Source organism: Vombatus ursinus, unplaced genomic scaffold, assembly GCF_900497805.2.
Source record: "Vombatus ursinus unplaced genomic scaffold, bare-nosed wombat genome assembly UNPS02008996.1, whole genome shotgun sequence".
In the NCBI taxonomy this organism is placed as follows: domain Eukaryota; kingdom Metazoa; phylum Chordata; class Mammalia; order Diprotodontia; family Vombatidae; genus Vombatus; species Vombatus ursinus.
In genome coordinates, this window is record NW_020948774.1 from 1,168,140 (window position 1) to 1,192,450 (window position 24,311).

Genomic DNA, 24,311 nt, shown 5'->3' on the forward strand with positions numbered 1-24,311 from the left:
TAGGCTACTTTGGACGTACCCCCATTATTTGCCCCATCCCTTCCCCCGGCTCTAAATTCTCAGATTAGGACGGTGCGCAGCCTCAGGTAAGCAACTCGGGGCTTCTCGATGCTGAGGAGGAGTAGAAACGGCCGAGGCCAGGGCTAGGGGACTGTAGGGTCTAACGCTGGGCGGGCGGGCTCTGCCTTGTAATGTATCCCTACCTTCTCGATTTTTCTCCCCCTTTTCCAGTCTCTTTCCCGTTTGGGAGACAGCGGGAAGAGTCTCATTTCTTTGAGTATTTTCTTTTCCCTTTTTCCTAATCCCCTCACCTCCTGTCTCTATATATGTGCCCGTTGTGTGGGCCGACCAGGCCTGATCTCGGTGTTCGTTATCGAGCCGAGAAGCGCGCGCCATATCGGAGGTTTACTCCCTCCCCTCCCCCCGCCCGCTTGCCCTTCCTCGGGCCGCGTGCACCCGCCTAGCTGGGGTGGGGGGGGCGCAAGGTGGAGTCTTATCTGGGACAAGGATGCGATACTGACCCTCTCCCCCCACCTCCGCCTGGCCGAGTCGGTAGAGCAGGTGGGCGTGGTCGAAAAGGACGAGGCCTAACGGGGATTGGACGGGGGAGGGGGGAGAGAGTAGGAAAGGTAAATTTCAAACGGCCTCAGAAGGTTGGGGGGGCGGGTGGGAGAAGAGTGGAACGGGGTTCCGGCGGAAGTGAGCGCGCGTCCGTTGGGGAGTGGTGGTGGGGTGGGGTGGGGCAGAGCGGCTGCGGCGGCTGCGCGCGGGGGCCCCGTGGGGGTCGGATCGATGACGTGGGTGCCCCTCGCGCCAGCCCGTTGCCGCGCTGCCAGCTGGCGGGGGAGCGTGCATTGTGCATTCTACTGGGTGGAGACCGAAGAGGCCAAGCTGTTGTATTGTGCGCTAGGGGCACTAGGCTCCCCGGCCTTCGTCTCTACCCCCTTCGTCTTTCCCCGAAGTGAAACAAAGTGATAACCACCCTAGTGGAGGGGGGAAGGGTTGCTCAGGCCGGTTTGTTAGGAATTTTGTGAGATGTGCTACTAATGGGGGTCCGGTCCCTCCCCAAAAAGGACTCTCATTGTTGTAGGTTTTCTGCGTGTTAGGCGGAGTCCAGGGCAAGGAGCTGAGAGGTGCGGAGCCTAGGTGATGCTAGTGATGAGCTCACCGGCGGAGAGGAGGGGCTGCAATGCAGCAGCGCAGTGTAGAGGATTGACTTCTCTCTTTGGGAGGGAGAGTGGTGGTGCTGCTGTGCCCTAGTTATTTTAAGTCACTGCCCAGGAACCTGGGTATGGAGCTCTTCATCTGCAAGCCCTCATCCTGCTTTTCTGCTTTACTAGGCATGTTTGTATGCCTGGAATTAGGGCGGAGGAAAGTGAAACAGCTCGGTTAATATTAATAGTTTATTAAGGTGATTAGGGTTCAAAAAGGAAATGGTTGATTATTGGTAAGTTGACTAGGAGGTATTATTGAAATTGTGTTATTAGTAATGGAAAGATTATTAAATCTTAATTTTTTTTTCTTTGTCTTGAACAGATTAAACAAAAATGGAAGAAGAAATTGCTGCTCTTGTCATTGACAATGGCTCTGGCATGTGCAAAGCTGGCTTTGCTGGGGATGATGCTCCTCGGGCTGTGTTTCCCTCTATTGTTGGACGCCCAAGACACCAGGTCAGTAAAAAGTATCCTTGCCTGCATTTCACTTAAAGATACTGAAAAAAAAAAACCATGTTTTGCCATGTTTTGCAGTTGTATGAAGATCTCGGTGAATCTAATTGTCGCTCCCTCCCCCCCTTTTTTTTTTAACAGGGTGTCATGGTGGGCATGGGGCAGAAGGACAGTTATGTTGGTGATGAGGCCCAGAGCAAGAGAGGTATCCTGACTCTGAAATATCCTATTGAACATGGCATTGTTACTAACTGGGATGACATGGAGAAAATCTGGCATCATACCTTCTACAACGAGCTTCGTGTAGCCCCCGAGGAACACCCTGTTCTCCTTACAGAAGCTCCCTTAAACCCTAAGGCCAACAGAGAGAAGATGACACAGGTATTTTCAGTCCATTCATTTGAAGTATCGACACCATCTGTTATATAAACCCTTTTTTGTTAATTCTAAAACCCAAGTTTTTCTTTCAATATTTCCAGGGTTCTGTACCTCTCCTGGCATTTCTTCCCTGAAGTCTCAAGGTTTCTTCTTTGTGTTTCTGCCTGCATTCTTGCTTTTCTTTTTTTTTTCCACACATCTAATTTGTTGCATGTTGGCATGTGGTGTGTGTGTGTGTGTGTGTGTGTGAAGCATGGATTAATTGGTGTTCTTGAACTTGACTAAATTAGATCTTTTCTTTACTTCCAGATCATGTTTGAGACCTTCAACACCCCAGCCATGTATGTTGCTATTCAGGCTGTGTTGTCTCTGTATGCCTCTGGTCGTACCACTGGTATTGTTATGGACTCTGGTGATGGTGTCACCCACACTGTGCCCATCTACGAGGGTTATGCCCTTCCCCATGCCATCCTTCGTCTAGATTTGGCTGGCCGTGATCTGACAGACTACCTCATGAAGATACTGACAGAAAGAGGGTACAGCTTCACTACCACAGCTGAAAGGGAAATCGTTCGTGACATCAAGGAGAAGCTGTGCTATGTTGCCCTGGACTTCGAGCAGGAGATGGCCACTGCTGCTTCCTCCTCTTCCCTGGAGAAGAGCTATGAGCTTCCTGATGGCCAGGTGATCACCATTGGCAATGAGAGGTTCAGGTGTCCAGAAGCCCTCTTCCAGCCATCCTTCCTGGGTAGGTATTTTTGGAAAATAATGTGAAATAGGTGAATCACTCCCTTTTACTAGGCTTACTAAAATAATTATGAGCCTTGGAATGTAAAACTAGAGGTAGTAAGTATTTGGTTTTTGTCTCTTAGGTATGGAATCCTGTGGCATTCATGAGACCACTTTCAATTCTATCATGAAGTGTGATGTTGATATCCGAAAGGATCTATATGCCAACACAGTATTGTCTGGTGGTACTACCATGTACCCTGGAATTGCTGACAGAATGCAGAAAGAAATCACAGCCCTGGCACCTAGCACAATGAAAATTAAGGTAAGTGTATACATTGTCCCATTATCATCTTTACCTTTAGGGAAATTGGCCAAAATTTTATTTCTGAATGCAGTTTTATGACAATACTAACTAAATTTTTGGTTTTTCCTCTTCAGATCATTGCTCCTCCTGAACGTAAGTATTCCGTCTGGATTGGTGGCTCTATTCTGGCTTCTCTCTCCACCTTCCAGCAGATGTGGATCAGCAAGCAGGAATATGATGAATCTGGCCCATCCATTGTCCATCGCAAATGCTTCTAAATGGACTGCGAGCAGATGCGTAGCATTTGCTGCATGAGTATTCACAAAGTAAAAATTTGCCCTGGCAAATATACACCTCATGTTAGCCTCATGAAACTGGAATAAGCCTTCTTTGAAAAGAAACTTGTCCTTGGGGAAGTTTGTATCTGATATTAGACAAATATCAGCACTTTTTAGATTGTTGAACCGTTACTGATTTGACCTCGTATTCAAGTTAACAGTTGTTCCCTTGGTGTACATTTTAGCATACCTTGTACATATCTTTGATCTAAACCCTGATACAGGTCACTTCATTTTGACAGATAAGGGTAAGAGTTAACTTCCATAGAGAATTGACCTGATAATACGGCAATATGGTATCTGGCTGATTGACAACTCAACAGCTGTACAGTTTAGTTCTATAAAGCATCAGTTCTGTACAGGGTATCTAAAGGTCAGATTTCCAGCATCTAAAAGAGCTGACTTGCAGAATTTCTCTCCTAAGGCTGGCAAGAGTTTATTAAATGTGTGTTGTGTCTTGCCATCATCCTAGCAGGAATACATATTGAATTCAAGCCTTAGGAACCAGGTTTTTTTTTTTTTCTCCTTAACCCTCTGTTTTCCCCCAATGTCATGGGGCTAAGTTACTCAACCTTGAGTTGCAAAAAAGTTTGCATTTACAACCTGTAAATTTGTGCATCTAGTTAATTTATGTAAGATTTTTGTACGTTGCCTTAATGTTCTCACATGACAGTAGAATACCAAAATTTGTAAGTCATCCTAAGAGTTGAGAATTGTAATGCCCAACACGTCATTGTGTAAGGAAAAATAAAAGTGCTGCAAGTAAACTGAATACTGGTGTTTGGATTTTTGTTAAATCTGAGTTCCTGGGTTCAAAGTCACAGAATCACTCATTTACATTATCTTTATCCTGTGCTAAGATTTACAGAACAAAGTAACCAGATAAAGCAAAGTTTAAGGACATGAGCTCTAAAAATTACTAGTCTCATCCCTATCCTCTCCTTATTGAATAAGGCCTAGCAAAGTTGGTGGTAATGAGGCAAAGAACAGAATGAAAACAAAAGTCCCCAAGATACTAACACTCCAGCTCTGATTTGTGCCAGTTAGTTGCCACTTACTAACATTAATCTGGTGTTGAAGTACCAAAATAATGATAGGTATTGGGGAATTCCCAAACAAAGAATTTTTAGTTTGTAGCTATAGTATTGAATGATGAACTCTTAGTTGTCAAGTATCACAACAACTTTTTGTTTTGAGAGGAACTTTAGTGAACTACTTGAAAAGCTGATCTGACAAATTTTTTTCAACGTAAGACAAGCTCAAGATAAGCATTCTTGCACTTGCATATATGTTACCTGGTACTTAATGGGTAGGGGTTGAGAGGCTGGAGACAAAAACATCTGTGGAGAATGTAATTAAAAATGCCAAATGCCACATTGCCACACTACTGATAAAAAAAAAAACCAAAAGACTTAAGAGAATTTTACTACCTTGTTAGGTGCCTTTTCTTTTTTTCCCCTCCACGTGTATCTTGACTGACTCACTTGTGGTAAGTGAGCCCATTAGAACTAAGGGCCTATGGGTCTGCACAATTTTCAGGTTTTTTTTCTTTTGCATAGTGAGATAACACCTTAATTTTGCTGAATTCATTCAATCTATTCAGACATATAAACAAATTTCTCTGAATTTGTTTTTAGCTCTTGGCAACAAAAAGCACTGCCATGTTTGTGAATTTGTTCTTTAGATCTCTCTAGTAGTGAACTATGTAGTGGTTATTGGATATCAGGATAAAATTTGGATATAGGAGTATTTTCAGTGCCGTGAGGTTTACACTTGAAATAACTCAGGGATAGCAAAAATCAAAACTTGTATGTCACCATGGTGAATGAATGCTACACAAGTATGTTCGCAATCAAAATTTGAGCTAATGGGCATTGATTTATTCAAAAAGTTAAAACTAATGGCCTAGTAAGCTGAAATTGCTTGACTTGGGAGAGTAGAATTTTGCTTTCAAAATGTTAATACGTAGCTCAGTGACTGTTGCCAATTACATTCTTAAAAATATTTGTGAGTCTGCTGTCACATTTGGCCATATTTGGGAAGTAGTGGGGTGGCATAAGAAAATGGGCCTGAAGGGCAGAAAAGAAAATTAAGGAAAGGAGAGGGAGGGAATGGGAATTTGTTTTGAAGTCTTAATCCAGGAAGGAGAGAGATTTGAAAAAAGTAATTGCATGTAGAATATTTTTTAAATTTATTTTTTTAAACTATCATTTCTGCATACTCCCTATCTTTTCCCCATTGATTTTTCTTGGGAAGTAGAATATTAATACTCTTAATAGGGACACTGCTACCTTGGAATTGATAATAATAAAGGATAGTAAACTGCACGGTTATATACCCTGCTTTCTGTCATCTGTGTAACTGAATGACAGGGAAGTCTAGCATTCCAAGATGCTCAGCAAATTCAGGCAATCGGTTGCAGTGCTGGGTATCAATGGAACAAAAAGGTCTTGAGTGAATTCTAAGTTGGGCCTAACGAACTTACCTTATTAAGCAGTTTATGGCTGGGTCAGTAAAGTCTAAATTCCAACTCAGATGGGCTGCTTGCCCAAGAAAAAGGCAGGAAGGCAGGTCAACTGCAAATTTTAATAAAGAATAATCAAACACATAAGGGAGCTGGACACAAATGCTGAGATTTGGTTTGTACTTTTAAAAATGCATAGCAAGGTTTCAGACCAATGGAAAAACAACAGCTTGGTCTTTGGAGACATCAAACAGATGTCAAACTAAATAAACCGAAAGCATCCATTGCAGAAATTTTTATTGGCAACCTCTATCCACAGTGGTCTTCTGCTCAATTTCTTTTCCAGGGTAAACAGTGTTACAGGATATGATGTAGTTTTCTTAACCTCCTAGGAAGAATGTATTCTGTTAATCATTGCACCAAAAAGGATAGAATTCCCCTCCAGGAAACAGGTGGGAAGAGAGGGTGGAGGGGGAATGGTTCACCACCAAATGAGATGCTTTTGTATCTCTATAAATACTTAGAATAACTAATTGGTGGCCAAGTTAAGTATTGTGAAATTATCTTAGTCATGTAAATATACTGTCAAATGGTGCATTTATGTGTCTAGGTGAGAGTATTTGCTCTAAGGAGTGAGTGTCAAATGCTTGGCTTTGAGAGGAAGGGTGGGAATTTTTTAGGGGGGCTTAGAAGGGTAAAACCAACCTCGCCAAGTTGGCAGTTTATCAAGAAATAACAACCAGAAGCTTTCAAGAAGGACCCTGGCTCCCTTCCCTGGAGAGGCTGGGTGGTGATACTCAAGAGGTAAGAGGTGCTTTCTGCATCACACTATTCTATTTGGGTCTTCACTAACTTGAGAGAATGCATGGTGCCGTGGAAGAACGAGTGTTGAATTTGGAGTTCAAGGACTTGATTTCAAAACTCAGTTCTAAAGTTAAGATCCTAGTTTTAGAAATCCTCTAATTTTTGTGATAAAAGCATTTTCTGGTGTATCCCCAAGAACCTCGGGCTAGCTTAACTGCTTTCCTAGGCATTCAGTAAATCAGAAAGCCACCTCATCACTCACTTTTTAACCTGATGCAATTTCAGTTTTGTGGGTCTTTGACTCTATGAAGTATGTATTTCACAAAGACTGGGGAGGAAAGAATTCTAAAATCTTAGTGTATTTGATAATGCAAACTTGCATTCTTCAGGATATGTGACCTCATTGGTGTGTGTTACCTTCCATCAGTGCAGATCTCCAACTACTTTATGAAATGGCCTTTAAAAAAAACAAAAAAACTTGCACGTGCCTCTTGGGTTAGTTGGAGTGGTAGAATCGCCAAAAGTCTGAAAGAGGAAAAATCATGTCACTACCCAAAAAGTCGCTGCACATTACTCGTGGCACTGGGCTTTGTACTGTACCAAGAACACCGCAGGTACTGGCCCCTGCCCTCTAAGAATTTATACATAGCCACTGAGGCAAACACAAGGATTCAGCATATGAGTAACACCCATAAGGCCAAGTAGTCATTCACCAATAACCAGGAGTCTGCTAGTAGTACTGTTAAACAACCAGCGTTCTGAAAATGCATAGTGGCATACTTTTAAACTTAATCTCATCATTAATGCTTTCTTAAGTCTAGACAACCAAACAAACAATAAACCAAGTCCTAACTTACTGTAGTTTCCTGACTGCTCAGGGGTAAATGGTCTGACTGAAAATTTAGCAATTGACTCCAGCCCACTTCCTGCTCATACCTCAGTTCAAATTTATGTCTCATTTAGAAAAGTGGGTTGGGATTAGGAACCTGAAGATGTGCTTTGAGTCCTGGTTCTATTACTTGCTGAGTCTTTGTTTCCTCTTCCATATTTTTATTTTTTTGTAGGTAGTATTTTATTTTTTCCAATTACATGTAAAGATAGTTTTCAATATTCATTTTTAATAAGATTTTGAGTTCCAAATTTTTCTCTCTCCTTTCCTCCCCTCCCCCATTACAAAGATGGCAAACAAAAAATAAGCTATACACGTGCAATCATGTTAAATATATTTCCACATTAGTCATGTTGTTAAAGAAGAAACAGAACAAAAGGAAAAACCGTGGGAAAAAAAAAGTAGAAATAGCATGCTTCCATCTGCATTTAGACTCCATAGGTTTCTCTGTATGTGTATAGCATTTTCCAACATGAGTCTCTTGGAATTGTCTTGGATCATTGTATTGCTGAGAAGATCATCGTTCATCATCACACAATGTTTCTGTTACTTTGCATTCTGTTCTCCTGGTTCTTCACTCAGCATCAGTTCATGTAAGTCTTTCCAGGTTTTTTTGAAATCATCCTGCTCATCATTTCTTAATAGCACAATAGCATTCCTACATTCATATACCACAACTTGTTCAGCCATTCCCCAATTGATGGGCATCCCCTCAATTTCCACTTCTTTGCCACCGCAAAAAGAGCTGCTATAAATATTTTTTGTACATGTAGGTCCTTTCCCCCTTTCTGTCTTTAGAATACAACATCACTTCCCCAATGTTCGCATTTTTAAAAGTTATTTTTGTTCTAAATAAAACATTTTTTAAAAAAGAGTATTTCTGTATATACAGCAGAACAGTACACATGAAGTAACTTCCATTTCTCTGCTGTGTACAATTTACCCTTTTTTATAAATAGACAATTAATTCAACAATAGCTTTAAAAGCTATCCTGCTTATCTGTAATTCTTTTTGGCTTTCCTTTTGTTCTCATGTGTGTTTTAAAAAAAAATTCTTCAATGATCTTTTACTTTCTTCCTTTTTTCTGCCCCTCTCTTCCCCCCCCACTCTGTTTCTGCCCCATTGGGAAAATAAAAACAAAGCCTTTCTAACAAATATTCATAGCCATGCAAAACAAATTCCCTCATGGGTCATATTCAAAATTATATGTGTTATTCTGTATCTTGAGTCATTGTGTTGATCAGAATTCTTAAGTCTTTCAAAGTGGTTTGTCTTTATAATATCATTGTTATTATATAAATTGTTCTCCTAGTTCTGTTCCCTTTACTCTGCATCAGCTCATACAAATCTTCCCAAGTTTCTCTGAAAGGTCCAATAATATTCCATTACATTCATATTAGGCGGCTGGGTGGTACAGTGGGTAGACTATTTGGCCTGTAATCAGGAAGACCTGAGTTCAAATCCAGCTTCAGATACTAGCTGTGTGACCCCGGGCAAGCCACTATTTGCCTCAGTTCCCTAATCTGTAAAATGGGGATAATGATAGTACCTACTGTGATAGTACAGGGTTGTTGGGAGGATCACATGAGATAATTGTAAAGCACTTAGCGCAGTGATAGTCAGAAATAGGTTTAGAGCACATAGGAAGGACTATATAAACATTGGCTATTATTATTACCATAATTTGTTCAACCATCCCCCAATTGATGGGCATCCCTTTAGTTATCAGTTCTTTGCTATAGTGAAAAGAGCCACTATAAATATTTTTGCACATATAGCTTCTTTTCCTCTTTCTTTGACCTCTTTTCAGAACACAGAACACAGGCATCTCTGGGCAACAGATGCTGGGAAGTTTAGTGACTGGCTTGGGAATTAAGGGGAGCTGGTTTCTAGTCTGATTCTGAGCTAATTTCTTCTGTGACCCAAAGTCACCCGGCCTTTCTGGTTCTTTGAGTTGTCTTTTGTGAAATGAGAAGTCTGAACTAGTAGACCTAGGTCGTTGCAGCTCTAAACCCTATGTCTAGAAGTGTTTGTTAATAAGGAAAGATAAAGAGCTAAAACTGGTGTTCACTATGGACTAAGCCAACCCTTATTCCAGTATAAGTTTAGATGAGAATCAAGTATTAGTGCACTCATTTATTGGAAGAACTGAAGCCCGGACAGAGATTACTGTGATATTCTTAAGGTCCCAGACCAAGCCATCGATAAAGGCAGTGGGCGAAATGTGGAAGATTTTCATCCACGGCCATAATATGGGCAATAAGATTAGGTAGGATCCAAAGGAGTTTAAATGTTACAGAGCTCTTTTTTGTAGAAGAAAAGAACTGAAAGCTAAGAGGTGTTCATCTATTTGGGAATGGCTGAATAAATTATGTTATAATAGAATATTATTGCATCCTGTAAGAAATGATGACATGTATAGTCTCAGAAAAACCTGGGAACCCTAGTTCATACAAATGAATTGATGCAGAGTGAAGTAAGCAGAACTAGGAGAACAATTTATACAATAATAATGACATAGGAAAGGAAAACATGAAAGACTTGAGAAATCTGACCAATAGAATGACCAGCTATAATTCTCGAGGACTGATAATGAAGAATGCTAATGAGACATACATTTTTGAGATAACCAATGTGGGAATCCGTTTTAGTTTTCTATGGATATTTGTCACATAGGCTTTTCTTTTTTTTCCAATGGGATAATGATGAGGGAATGAGAAGGGGACAAAATTATAGTAGGAAGGGGCAGCTAGGTGGTGCAGTGGATAGAGCACCAGCCCTGAAGTCAGGAGGACCTGAGTTCAAATCTGTCTTCAGACCAAACACTTGATACTTACTAGCTGTGTGACCCTGGGCAAGTCACTTAACCCCAATTGCCTACTAAAAAAAAATTACAGTAGGAAAAAGAAAAGGTCATTGAAGCATCATTTTTTTTCTTTTAATAAAGAGAAGAGACCATAATGAAAGTCAAAAAGAAATACAGAAACTCAGGACATCTTTGAAAGCTACAGGTTGAATTTTCTATATATTATATCCATAAAAAAAGTTAAAAAGAAAAAAATTAAATTTTAATATAAAATTTTTTTAAAGAACAATTTATTCCATAAATTAAAAAGAAAATAATTAAAAAGAAAAGAAAAGTGAGTTGTACATAATAGAGCTACAGTTTCACATCCAATTTTCTTTCTAGGTGGCAAAGTGGATAGAGTATTGGGCCTGGAGTCAGGAAGACCTGAGTTCAAAAACAGCCTCAGACACTTACTAGCTATGTGACCCTGGGCAAATCACTTAACCTCTATCTCAGCTTCCTCAGCTGTAAAATGGAGGATAATAATAGCACTTACCTCCTGGGGTTGTTGTGAAGATCAAATGAGATATTGGTAAAAGTGCTTTGTACACTGCCTGGAACTAAGTAGATACTATCTACATGTTTGCTGTTATAAATTATCATTCTATTATGGAAATGTCCATTTTATCAGTATTTGTGAAGTTTAGAATTTTTAAAATTAGGGAAAATGAAACTAAATGCTACAGAATGGGGTCTTTTTGAAATAAGGGAGCTGGGCTGAGCATGGCCCCACACTTCTGTAATTTTTGTTACTCAGAAGCTAAGGTTGGTGGATCAACTTGAGTTGTGAACTACAACAGGGCTAAGCCAATCTGAGGTCCCCACACACAAAGTCCCACACTAATAAGGTGAGAATGAGTCAAAATTCTGGGGATGACCACTAGTTGGTCAGTGAATGGTCCCTGCACTTCCAGCCTGGATGGGAGGGACCCATTCTCAAAAGAGATTGGTGTGAATTATTCTGGTGACCTGACTGAGCTATTAGTAGGCAGTCACCTCCTGAGGACAATTAGGGGACAACAGGGTCTTGAAGTGGGGGAGAAGATCAATGGAAGAGGGGGAGGGAACAGGAAGAGATAGGGAAGAATGGAACCATCGAGGAAAGAGGGTCGTGTAGGGGTGAGACCGAGGGATATAAGGGGAGAAGCTGTCAAATAGGGCTTTGGGGAGACAGGGGAATGGGAAAATAGGGAAATGAGAAGACGGAAGAGAGGAGGCCTGATGAAAGGGGCAGCACGCTCAAGCTCCCCAAGATGTCTTAACTTCTGTATCTGGCCAAAAGAGTTCAAAAAGAATCAGTGGCTTTGTTCTAGTAGTTTAACATTATTAAAGTAAACATGAAGTAACTGCACCACTCCAAAGCTTCTCTCCCTGCTTCCAGCCTTTATCAGGAAAGAAGACAGGTCAAGCTAGAGACACCTGTCACCACAGGGATTTTCTTTCCAAGCTGGATGGAAATGTAGTTATAGTTTTTTTGGTAATAAGCACGTAGCAATTTTCGAACTGGAAAAAAAAAATTAGAAGGGTGATCATAGTACTGACTAGGGAAAAGGATTCTAGGGTCAGGTTCTTTTCTCTACTCTTTGGCTAGATTTAATGCATGAAAAAATAATTGAATGAATGATAAAGCATTTAATAAGCAATTACCAGGCAGGGGATACAAATACAAGCAAACAAAATAGTTTCTTCCTTCAGAGAACTTACCTTTTTATTAAAATATTTTTTTCCTAACTACATGTAAAACAATTTTTAACATTCTTTAAAAAAAAAAAGGTTTGAGTTCTGAATTCTATCCCTCCCGTCCTTCTCCCTGAGACAATAATCTGCTATAGGTTATACACATGCAATAATGTAAAATGTATTTCCATATTGATCATTTTGTGGAAGAAAACTTAGAAAGAAAAAAAGAGAAAGAGAAAGAAAGAGAGAAAGAAAGTATTCTTCAGTCTGTATCAGATGCCATCAGTTCTTTCTTTGGATGTGAGTAGCATTTTTCATCATGAGTCCTTTGGAATTGTCTTAGATCATTATATTGCTGAGAACAGCTAAGCCATTCACGGTTAATCATCATACAATGTTGCTGTTACTGTATATGTCATTCTTCTGGTTCTGCTCACTTCACTTTGCATCATCGGTTCATGTAAGTCTTTCCAGGTTTTTCTGAAATCATCCTTCTCATCATTTCTTATAGCACAATAATATTCCGGTACAATCATATACCACAACTTGCATAGGATGCAATACATAAAGGGGAATTTGAAGGGGGTGGTAGACACATGAAGCAGCACATTTTAGAAATGGCTAAGAAGGCAAGGAGGGGGAGAAGAGGGAGGGAATTTGGAACTCAAAAAATTATTTTTTAAAAATGTTAAAAATTATGTTTTGGGGGCAGCTACGTGGCACAGTGGATACAGCACAGTCAGGAGGACCTGAGTTCAAATCCAACCTCAGACACTTACTAGCTGCGTGACCCTGGGCAAGTCACTTAACCCCAAATGCCTGCAAACAACTTTTTTCTTCATATATCATTGGGAAAAAAATAACATAAAAACATTCTTTTTTAAAAAAAAATGGTTGAGAAGGAATGTGGAAGTGTGGTTCTGGGCAAGACATGGCAAAGTTTTCCTGGGATTATAGGTTGTTCTACAAGTCATAAGATCACAGATTTGGAAAGGATCTTAGAGGTCAGCTTGTTCAGACTTCTCATTTTGCAGGTGACGAAACTAAGACCCTCAGTGGAGTAAATGCAAGGCCAGATTTCAAACCCAGGTTTTCTCACTCAAAATTCAGTGTATTTTTCACTATATCATGTTGCCTTCCGAGTGGATGAGGTGTAGACAGAGGCCTGGGAGATACAGTCTGACCTGCTTAGCATGTCACTCATAGAACCACCCCTTAAGGAAGGAGGGCTTTGTAATATTGGGGCAGGAGACCCTGTGGTTCCCTTTTTGGCCGGGTCAGTATCTCTCTTGAGGTTTCAGGGACTATCCTAGCCACACTCTTTGAAATTCATCCTTCTCTCCCATTCCCTCTGCTCACCACAAGTTTGCTCTACTATTTTCAGATCCCTCCAGGTTGTCCTTTCTGGAAAGCCTATACCACTTTAAGGGCAGTTAGGTAGTGCAGTGGAGAGAGCACCCGGCCTGGAGCTGAGAAGACCTGAGTTCAAATGTGACCTCAGATGGTTATGTGAGCCTGAGCAAGTCATTTAACCCTATTTACCTCAGTTTCCTCATTTGTAAAATGAGCTGGAGAAGGAAATGGCAAACCACTCCAGTATCTTTAAACCCCAAAGGGGGTCATGACTGAAAAGACCAAACAGCCACAATGCCTCTCCAGAGTGGCCTTGAGAATTGCCCTTCAGTAGGACTTAGAAGCTGCCAAGTACCAAGCACCACTCAGCCACTCCAGTGCCTTCCTAGCTCTGCTGCAGAAGTGAGTCAAGTACAGAACTAGAAACTGGACATGGCCTAGAGCTTGCTGTTAATCTCAAGTACTTATTTACTCCTTTCCAGTTCTACTGGTTATTTGCTAGATTTTTTCAGTTTATCAATTTAATCCAATCTGCCAAAGCATGGTATCAACGTGGGCCAAGGTCAGGGGTTCGAGCATATGATAACTGTCTCCCGGTACTTAAGGGGCTGTCATGGAAGTCACGTGGTGCTAGAATCAGAAGATCTGTGTTCAAATCTTGCCTCTGATACTATCAGTGTGACCTTAGATGGATCACTTAGCTTTCCTGGGCCTCAGTTTCCTCAGTAAAATGGGGCTGGCCTAGATGGCTCCTTCATCCATGGTTCTGTGTTCTGCTAAGCCCACAAGGTTAGAACTAGGAGCAAGGTCATTTTGGCTTGGCACGGTGGATAGAGTGCCAATTCTGGAGTCAGGAAGACCTAAATTCAAATCTGCTTCAGACACTACATGTGTTTGTTGTTGTCATTAAGTAGCTTCAGTTGTGTCTGACTCTTCACGACCCCATTTCTTGGCAAAGATACTGGAGTGGTTTGCCATTTCCTTCTCCAGTTCATTTTACAGATGAGGAAACGGAGGCAAATGCAGTTAAGTGACTTGCCCAGGGTCACACAGCTAGGAAGTGTCTGGGGCCAGATTTGAACCTAGAAAGATGAGTTTTCCTGGTTCCCAGCCCAGTGCTCTCTCCACCATGCCACCTGCCTCCCCATTACTAGCTATGTGACCCTAGGCAAATCACTTAACCTCTCATAGCCTCAGTTTTCTCATCTATAAAATGAAGGTAATAATAGCACCTATCTCAAAGGGTTGTTGTGAATTGAATGAGATGACATGTAAATGGCGCAGCCAGGTGGCACAGGAATAGAGTGCCCAGACTGGAGTCAGGAAGTCTTGAGTTCAAATCCAGTGTCAGACACTACCTGTGTGACCCTGGGCAAGTCACTTAACCCTGTTTGCCTCAATTTTCTCATCTGTAAAATGAACTGAAGAAGGAAATGACAAACCATTCCAATATTTTTGCCAAGAAAACCCAAAATGGTATCAGAAGTCAGACATGACTGAAAACAACCAAACAGGAACAACAAAAGGAGAATTCCTTAAAAAATAGAACTATCCAAAAGTGGTTTACCTCTTCCTCATCTCCTGAAACTGGAGGTCATCAAGCAGACGCTAGATGACTTGTCAGATAAAGTGTAGAAGGAATTTTAGCCCAAATATGGGTTGGACTAGATAGGCTCTAGCAGCCCTTTTAACTCCAAGATTGCGTGACTACTATGTATATGACAACCTATTCACAAATGAAAAATCAGTTGGCATCACAGAGAGAAAAGTCTCTGTTCTTTTATAGGGTTATAGCTTTGCATCCTTAATCTCAGCCGCTTGCCTTTCTGGCTAGGTCTGGGCTCCAGCCTGATCCAGCATGTGGATGGCTCAGGACATCAACCCCATGCCTGGGCACACAACGCAGAGTGCATATCCTACTAATGCAGGGTCAATAGTGTTGTCATCAAAGGATAGCACATTTTATGACCTTAGAAAATATTCTCAGGGCTTCAGTTTCACCATCTATAAATGGAGTGAGGTGAGGCTTATTTTAGTGATGTTTACTGAATATAGAAGCTATTATAAAACTCTCAGAGTTAAGGAATCTTGGACTTGGAAAGAACTTTAGAGAGATTATCTAGTCTAATTTATTACACAATAGAAAAACCTAAATTATAATATCCCAGAGATCTTGTACCTGCTGCTTGAGCACTACCAGTCATGAGCTCAGTATATTGCAATATTGCTTATTCCATTATTGAATGGTTCTAATTTTGGGAAAGTTCTTCATTATATTGAACCAAAGTTTGTCCCTTCTACCCCATTCCCTCAGAGTGGAGAACCTATGGCCTTGAGGCCACATGTGGCCCTCTAGGTCCTCAGACATTTGTTCTGAGAAGTTTCGATTCAGTCAAAGGGCCACCACTTGAGGACCTAGAGGACCACATGCGGCCTCGAGGACACAGGTTCCCCACCCCTGCCGCAGTCCCTCACCCATTAATCTAAAGCCAAACAGAATAGGTCTAATCTTTTCACAAACTTTCAAATGTTTGAAGAAAGCGGTAATATTTTTCCTAAATCTGCTCTTCTCTAGGCTAAAGATCTTGTAGTTCTGCTACCTATATCCAGAAAAAGAACTGATATATGGAAATATGTATTGTATAGCTCTGCATATATATCTGTATCAAATGCTGGCCTTTCTAATGTAGAAGGGAGGGAGAAACACAACTCAGAACTCAAAATGTAACAAAAAATAAATTAATTAAAAAGAAAAACAAAGAAAACAAGCGAGCACTTTTTAGTACAGGAGTGGGCATGCTTGAAAATATTGTGCCAAAGTTTCAAACCTTTTCCTTCTGCATGTAGAGAGGGACTACTGAGACAACAGAACTCCTGCAACTCTTAGCTATTGGTTTGGGAAATGTAATCCACTGAGTTTCACCATAGGACCAATTTTATGACTGATCAAGGAAAACATATACAAACCAGATGTTTAAAATGTTTAAAACTCCATGTCATATATACAGTAGGCTTGAGTGTGTGAGGGTTTACAGTAAAATGTGTGCCATTAAAAAAACCAGATCTGTAGTTCTTTCTTCATGTAGCATCTCCTTACCATCCTGTTCACCTTTTTTTTTTTTTTTTGACATATTCCTTGTCAATGTCCATCATAAAATGTGTTCCTCTAAAACTGAATAGGATATTCCTGATGTGGTCTGAATAAAGAAAAGAACAGTGGGGCTATCATCAGCCTTACTCTGTACCTTTTAATCTTAGTAATATAAATTAAATTTGCATTAACTTTTTGGTCGATATATCATATTGTTGTTGTTTGGTTGTTTCAGTTGTATCTGACTCTCCCTGACCCCGTTTGGGGTTTTCTTGGCAGAGATACTGGAGTGGCTTGTCATTTCCTTCTCCAACTCATTTTACAGATGAGGAAACTGAGGCCAATAGGGTGAAGGGTCACACAGCTAGTAAGTATCTGAGGCCAGATTTGAAAGCTCAGCACTGTATCCACTGCTGCCTGACATATAACCCAGTTGTCTAATTCATCTTGCCATTTCCGTTCCCTAGAACTTTCGCATCTAGAGAAGTTCTTGATGCCACTCTCATATTGACTAGAACAAAGCTTGAATTTAGTTCCAGGGAAACAACTTATTTATGTAGTATACATACATAAGTGCTTTGTTCAGAAATCAGTCAGTTAATCAACAAGAATTTATTAAGTGCTTAAATTAAAAATACCTACTAAATACCTAAATTTATCAAATACCTGTCGGGTGATAAATGCTGGGAATACAAAGAGAAAAGTGAAATGGTCTTTGCCTTTCAGGAATGTATGTCCAAATGGAGGAAACAAAATGTGCATATATAAAAATATGTGTATATACACATATATCTATCTGTATGAACACACACACATATATGTACACAGACATACATATATATTAAACATGTAAGGAGGGGGTAACATTTGACAATTCACTTGATCTGAGAAAGTTGATGAGTTAAGTTGGCCTCAGGGTTCTGAGACAGCCATCGCTCATTTGCATACGACAGAATTTTGGAGTTAATATAGGACAAAGTCTGCTCCAGGGTTTTATGCTTCAAAGTTTCATCTGCATATGAAAAATTGGAATGCTCTGAAGTTAATAACTGGAGAGATAGGAACACCCCAAAACTATTATATTATTAGGGGACTAATGTACTTTACTTGATTATGGCTTAGTGACATAAGATGAGAAGCTGGTTACCAATCACAAGACAAGGTGAGGTCTCTTTCAAATAGGACCTAATTGCTGAATCAGCAAGACAGAGCAGTAAAAGAACAGATAATAGAGCTATGTCAAAGAGAGGTTGTTAATTCTGTCTCTTCACTAACACCTGTTGCCAGGCAGATTTGGTTAACCAAAGAGAGACTGAAGTTCTCTCTACTGGAAGGAGGAGGAGGAGGAGAATAAGAAGTTTATTTGTATTGTTACTGTTGTTGATGAGATGTGAATAATAATAATATTCCTGCCAAAGGGACAGTGTTAAAGAGGCTTTTTGCTAAACTCAGGTTATGGGTCATTGCCTTTTCCTAGAAGAGCATAACACTATATTAGCTGAAGAAATAAGTCGTGCCTGAAGCTGGAAGTGATGGATACTAATGTTGTTGTCAAAGAGCAAAACCAGCCAAGTAGAGGAATGGCCTAGAAGTGGAGTTTCAGAGAAGCAACCCATCAGATTGGCTTGTCCAGGTGGGATGCTATGCCCAATGAAGTATCAATCTTTCACAATGTGGATTAATTTAGCAGTGGGAACATTTGTCACATAGATGCTTCACTCATTGAGGAGTTTCCTTGGCCTCATTTGTGTGTGTGTGTGTGTGTGATGTCTGTGCCCATTGTCCACACAGACATTTTGTAGGAGAGTCTGATTTAATATTATGGGTGGAATGTTACATAAATATTTTGAATTTTCTTTGCATTTCAGTAAATGTTTTGATTAAAGTTAATTGTTAGTAGATGATTTCTTAATGAAAAATACACTAGTGGGGGCTTATGTCCTATAATTTAGTAGGAATTGTCATTCATAATGTTTAACTCTAGGACCCTGAGAATAATGAGTTTTATTATCTACCTTCCCAAACTCCAACCTGTCAAATCAAGGTATACTGAACCACAGAGAGAAAAAATGAATACCCCTGAGAGACATGATTGGTGGGGAGAGACTACAAAGGAAGGGGCTAAATATAAAAAATGAATGAAAGATTGTTTGGGAAAGGAGTGCACTAATAACTGGAGGGATCAGCAAAAGCTTCATCTAGAACAGGGGTGGGGAACCCGCGGTCTTAAGGCCACCCCTGATCTAGAATATAGTGCTTAAGCAAGTCTTGAATGAAACCAGGGATTCCAAGAGATAGAGGTGCATTACAGGGGTGAAGAATATTCAGTGGAGGGGGCAGCTAGGTGGCGCGGTGGATAGAGCACTGGTCCTGGATTCAGGAGGACCTGTGTTCAAATCTGGCTTCAGACATGTAACACTTACTAGCTGTGTGACCCTGGGCAAGTAAGTTAATCCCATTGCCTAGCAAAAAAAAAAAAAAAAGAATATTCAATGGAAAGGTAAAGAGACAGATTAGGAAATTTAGGACCAGAGAAGTTAAGTTCCTTACCTGAGGTCACATAAGCAGTAAGAGGCAGGCCCAGGGTTTTAACTCATGTGCAGTGAGTTCTGTACATGAGTACAGAATTTTCTTTCTGTGGCTCAATCTTGGAGTTTAAGGAAGAGACATTAGGAAGGTTGGAAGGGTTTAGGTTGGATGTGAAGATATTTAAATGACAAACAGAATTCATACTTGATCCTATAGGCAATAGGGAATCCATGGAGCTTACTGAGCAAAAGCATATAATGATCAGACATGGGCTTTAGGGAAATAACTGGTCACTATATGGAGGAAAGATAGGAGAGAGCTTTTAGGTAGGAAGACCAAATAGGAAACTCTTACAATAGTCCAGGTGAGAGGTGATGAGGGCCTGCCCTAGAATGATGGCTATGAGAGTTCAAAGGAGCAGATGTTTTCAAGAGTTTGTGTAGTTACAGAAAAGTCAGGATTTGGTAACTGATTAGATATGTAGGATGAGGAAGAGTGGGAAATTAAGGGTGATACAAAGGTTGCAAACCTGGACAAATGGAAGGATGGTAGTACCCTTGACAATGATAACAAAGTTTGGAAGAATGTTTCTCTTTCAGCCTTAGTTTCTAGTATTAAACTTAAAGCTAAATTCAATGCCTAGTTGTAATAATTAGTTCAGTTCAAGTGCCTGATTCCTCTACTAGCCCAAAGATGGTCCTTGTTCTGTTCTATCCCTTTTTTAAAAAATAAATTTGTATTGATGTTTTTTTCTTCATATCATCACAATTTTCCCCAGTATCTTTCCTCATACCCTCCCATAGAACCACTCTACATGACAAATAATATTTTAAAGGTTCCCACCCCCCAAAAAAAAGAAAAGGAGAAAAAAATCAGTAAAACTGATCAATTCATCACAAAAGTCTGAAAACATATGCAATGCACCACACTTGTGGGCCTCCCAACTCTGCAAAGGGGTAAGGCGAGAATATCTTCTCATATTTCTTCTTTGGAACCTTGCTTATTTTTGATAATTTTGCAATATTCACTTTTTTTTGTTTACATTGTTCCTTTTACATTATTGTAGTTACTCTGTATATGGTTTTCATGACTCTGCTTATTGCACTCTGCATCAGTTCATATAGATCTTCCCATGCTTTCCTATATTCATTATGTTCATCCTTTCTTAGAGCATAGTACTATTCTATTACATTCATATACCATAATTTGCTGAGTCATTCCCCAGTTGATGGGTATCTACTTTGTTCTGTTCTATTCTATTCTTAATTGTTGTATTTTGTGTTATATTTAATCTTGGAAAGAACTAGAAATCTATTTAGAAGCAAAGAACATGCTGTCTTAAAAATGATAAATATATATTTATATTAATATGTTATAGTTATAAATAAATTAAATATAAAGTATCAATATTATAATTATAAATTAATAATAACAAAATAATAAAAGCCAACAAATTAATAAAACTTGGTCATAACAAAGATTGGAATCACCAGAAATACTTTTCTTTAAGTTCCAGTCTACCAAGCCATCTTTCTTCTATTTCTTTGCTTTGGTTCTTTAATGGTAACTTTAAACCTTTGCAAGAAGCCTTTTCTGATTCCCACCAAATTTTGAGGTTATTTTCCATTTATAATGTACATATCTTGTATGTACGTGGTTGTTTACATGTTGTTTCTCCCATTAGAATGTGAGTTCCTTCAGGGTGAAGACAGTGTTTTTGCCTTTCTTTACCTACCCAGCACTTAGCCTAGAGCCTGGCACATAGTAGGTGCTTAACAAATGCTTGTTGACTGACTGTGTGATTTCACCTATGGGCATAATCCTGTAGCCAGTTCATAGTCTACCATCATATGATTCTTGCTCGTGTTTCCCTCTAAATCTTCCACAGAAGAGTTACTCAATGGACTAGAGACCTTCCCCTTCTTCTTTTAATATATTAGGGCTGCTGTGTACAACTTAGGCTCTTCATCTGTTGTGTCTTATTCATAGCACAGGACCATTCTCTCTGCCTCCTTCTCTAGTCATATAAATCTTCAGGAAAATCTCACACATAAGTGGTCATTGGTCACCTGTTTATTTCCACCATAAATCTTTCCATTGCTCTTCAGCTTATTTGTATATCAAGAGGACTGGCCCATTCACAGAGGGCCTCTGACTATGGATCCTCACGTGGCGAGTTTGCATCCCTTGGGCCCACTAGTGCATTCTTTGCATGTGTCATTTCCATGTAATTTTAGTTCTTCATGAGCTTGTCTCCCTCAGTACATCTGAGAAGTAATTTCTTCCTTGTTCCTCTAATTTGTTTGTGATGTCACTTTTTATTTCTAAGTCACACAGCTGTTGGGAATTTATCTTGAAATACAGTGTGAGATGTTAGTGTGTACCCAATTTCTGAAAAACTGCTTTCCAGTTTTTCTAGAAGTTTTTGTGAAATAGTCCTTACTCACTATTATATACATTTATAATAAATATATGCATATGTGTATGTATATATATATTATATGCTTCTGTATGGTATATACCTAATCTGTTCTACTGACTGACCATTCTATTTTTTAACCAATACCAAATCATTTTTAACAATTACTGCTTTGTATTATAGTTTGATGACTGTTACTGACGGATCCCTTTGCTTGCCACTTTAAAAAAATGATCACTCTTGAGATTCTTGATCTTTTGTTTCTTCATATGAATTTGCTTATTATATTTTCTAGCTCTATAAGATATTGCCTTTGGTAGTTTGATTGGTATGGTGCTGATTAAGTAAATTAATTTAGGTAATCCTATTATTCTTATTATATTGGCTTGACCTACCCATACGCAATTACCATTTCTACAATTATTTAGTTCTATATTTCTGGGTAGCTAGGTGGCTTTGTGGTTAGAGTGCCATGCCGGGTCTGAAGTCAAGAAGACTCATCTTTCTGAGTTCAGATCTGGCCTCACATGCTTTATTAGCTGTGTTACCCTGGTCAAGTCACTTAACCCTGTTTGCCTCAGTTTCCTCTTTTGCAAAATTAGCTGGAGAAGGAAATGGCAAACCACTCCCGTATCTTTGCCAAGAAAACCTCAAATGGGGTCACAAAGAGTTGGACACGACTGAAAAACAACTAAACATCTTTATTTTGCAAAGGTCCATATTCTTGCCTATGCTCAAATGTTGTAGACAACGAAGCTGTGAAGGTCAGTGTGATGTCATGTGTTAGATTTGTAGTCAGGGCCTTGGACTCGAATCCTGGTTCTACTACCTGTTTCTTGCATGACCTTAGTTAAGTCACTTAACCTCTATGGTCCCTTTCACATTTGTCTCTTTAAACTCTAAGTCTCTGTTCCTGTGATCTCTTGAGGTAGGCAGTTCCTCGCTACTCAGCGTCTTCAGGCAAAGACTGATGTGAGGAGATTCAGCCTTCCCATCAGGGTTGGACCAGGTAACTCCTGTGGTTCATTCCTTCCAGATCTGGAATTCTATGACTTTACGACATTATGAGCTGTTGGGCAGCAAAGACGTCAGAGTCCAGAAGTCCAGAAGAGGTGAACTCGTTACCTTTTGTGGTTTCATGGCAGCCTGCGAAATGTGGGAGAGATGGGGTGGGAAAGGTACTCTTAGGATGACTATCTCTGTGAAAGACTGCATTCTAAACTGATTGGTGGGATGGGGGCACTGAGCAAGTGGACTGTTGCCAAGGGTAGCCCCATGTTCTAACGTCATTTCATTGTGAAGAGGCCTAGGAACTACACCTGTGAAACTAGGGTGTGGGAGGGGAGCTGGGCCGTCAGCACTGGGACCTATTACATCAATCCTCCAAGGGTCAGGAGATAATTTGTCAGCTCTCTGCCCCGCACTGGCCCCTGCCGAAATCAAATGGATGGTCTCGCCCATTTTTAAAGATAAATTAAATACATTGATTTTTAAAATGTCAGGCAGTGACATGGAAGCAAAGAGGGAGTAGAGGCCTATGGATTTGTGATTTATTGGCTCTTTAATAAGAATTTCTGAGGCTGAGCAAGGTTTCTCCTACTTGGCTACATGGTTCCTGCGAGCATTCTCTGTTGCGGTTGAGCCCACTTTCCTTGTCTCATCCCCACAGTGTTTAGCTCTCACTAAGTTACACCACAGAGGTGAATACCTCCCAGGTATTTTGAAATGTATGTCAAATAATGTGTATGTCATGGTTAGAAAGAGTGGAGGGGAAGAGAGAGAAAGAGAAAGAAGGAGAGGAAAAGAAAGAGGGGAAGGGAGAGAGAGAAAAAGAGACAGAAAGAAAAAAAAACCTTTCAACTTTGTCTTTCTACATTATTTTTTCAGGTGGGGACAGAGTGCTTTGAATATTCCAAGATCTTGGAGTCCCAGCAGCCCTGGTTTTTCCTTTATGAGCTACTGAACACAATTCAAGTTGTATTTTGAATCTAAATAATGAATTCTAGCCACAGGGAAGCCAAAAATAGGTGCAGAGATCAGAAAGGCAATTAGGCAGGTGCGACTGGTATGTGGACCTAGGACACATTGGTTTGGAGCTGGGGTTAGTGGTGCCTCCCATTCTTGATTCTTTGTACTCCAAAACAGTCTTGTCCTTCTCTAAGTGTTGGATCTGGAGGTAGTGATGTTATCTTTTATTTATATAGAATTTTGTTGCATTTTTAAATGCATACATGGATGTTATTTCATTTGATCTTCACAGCAACCCTACGAGGTAGGTAGAATATACATTATTACCCCCAAATGAAGAAACTAAGGCTCAGAGAAGGTAAGCAATTTTCCCAAGGTCACACAGCTAATTAGTGACAGACCCAGGACTTGAACTGAGGTCTTCTAATTTAATTCTTTTTATAATTAGGAAAGTAAAGAGACTAAAATGTTCATACCTTTTGAACCAGAAACTCCATTAATGAATTTATACCCCAAGGAAACCATCTAATAGAGTCCCTATATACTCTAAAATATATATAGCTGTGTTTTTTTTTTTTGTCATAGCTAAGAATTGGAAACAAAGTAGATACCTATCAATAGGAGACTGTCTAAACAAATTGTGGCACATGAATGTAATGGAATATTTAAGAAATGATCTTTGACCCAGCAATAACACTTCTAGGTCTGTATCCCAAAGAAATCATAAAAATGGGGAAAGGACTCACATGTACAAAAATACTGATACCAGCTCTTTGTGTGGTGGCAAAGAATTGGAAACTGAGGGGATGTCCATCAATTGGGGAATGACTGAACAAGTTGTGGTAG

General features: G+C 39.9%; 1 protein-coding gene across 1 annotated transcript; it reads left to right on the forward strand.

Annotated features, from left to right (window-relative positions):
* ACTG1 (actin gamma 1) lies at positions 1 to 4,191 on the forward strand. The gene is made up of 6 exons (XM_027850126.1): positions 1 to 86; positions 1,537 to 1,670; positions 1,809 to 2,048; positions 2,355 to 2,793; positions 2,918 to 3,099; positions 3,216 to 4,191. Exons 2-6 carry the CDS (start codon positions 1,548 to 1,550, stop codon positions 3,357 to 3,359), a joined length of 1,128 nt encoding a protein of 375 aa, XP_027705927.1. The 5' UTR covers positions 1 to 86; positions 1,537 to 1,547; the 3' UTR covers positions 3,360 to 4,191.
* The last annotated feature ends 20,120 nt before the right edge of the window (positions 4,192 to 24,311 follow it).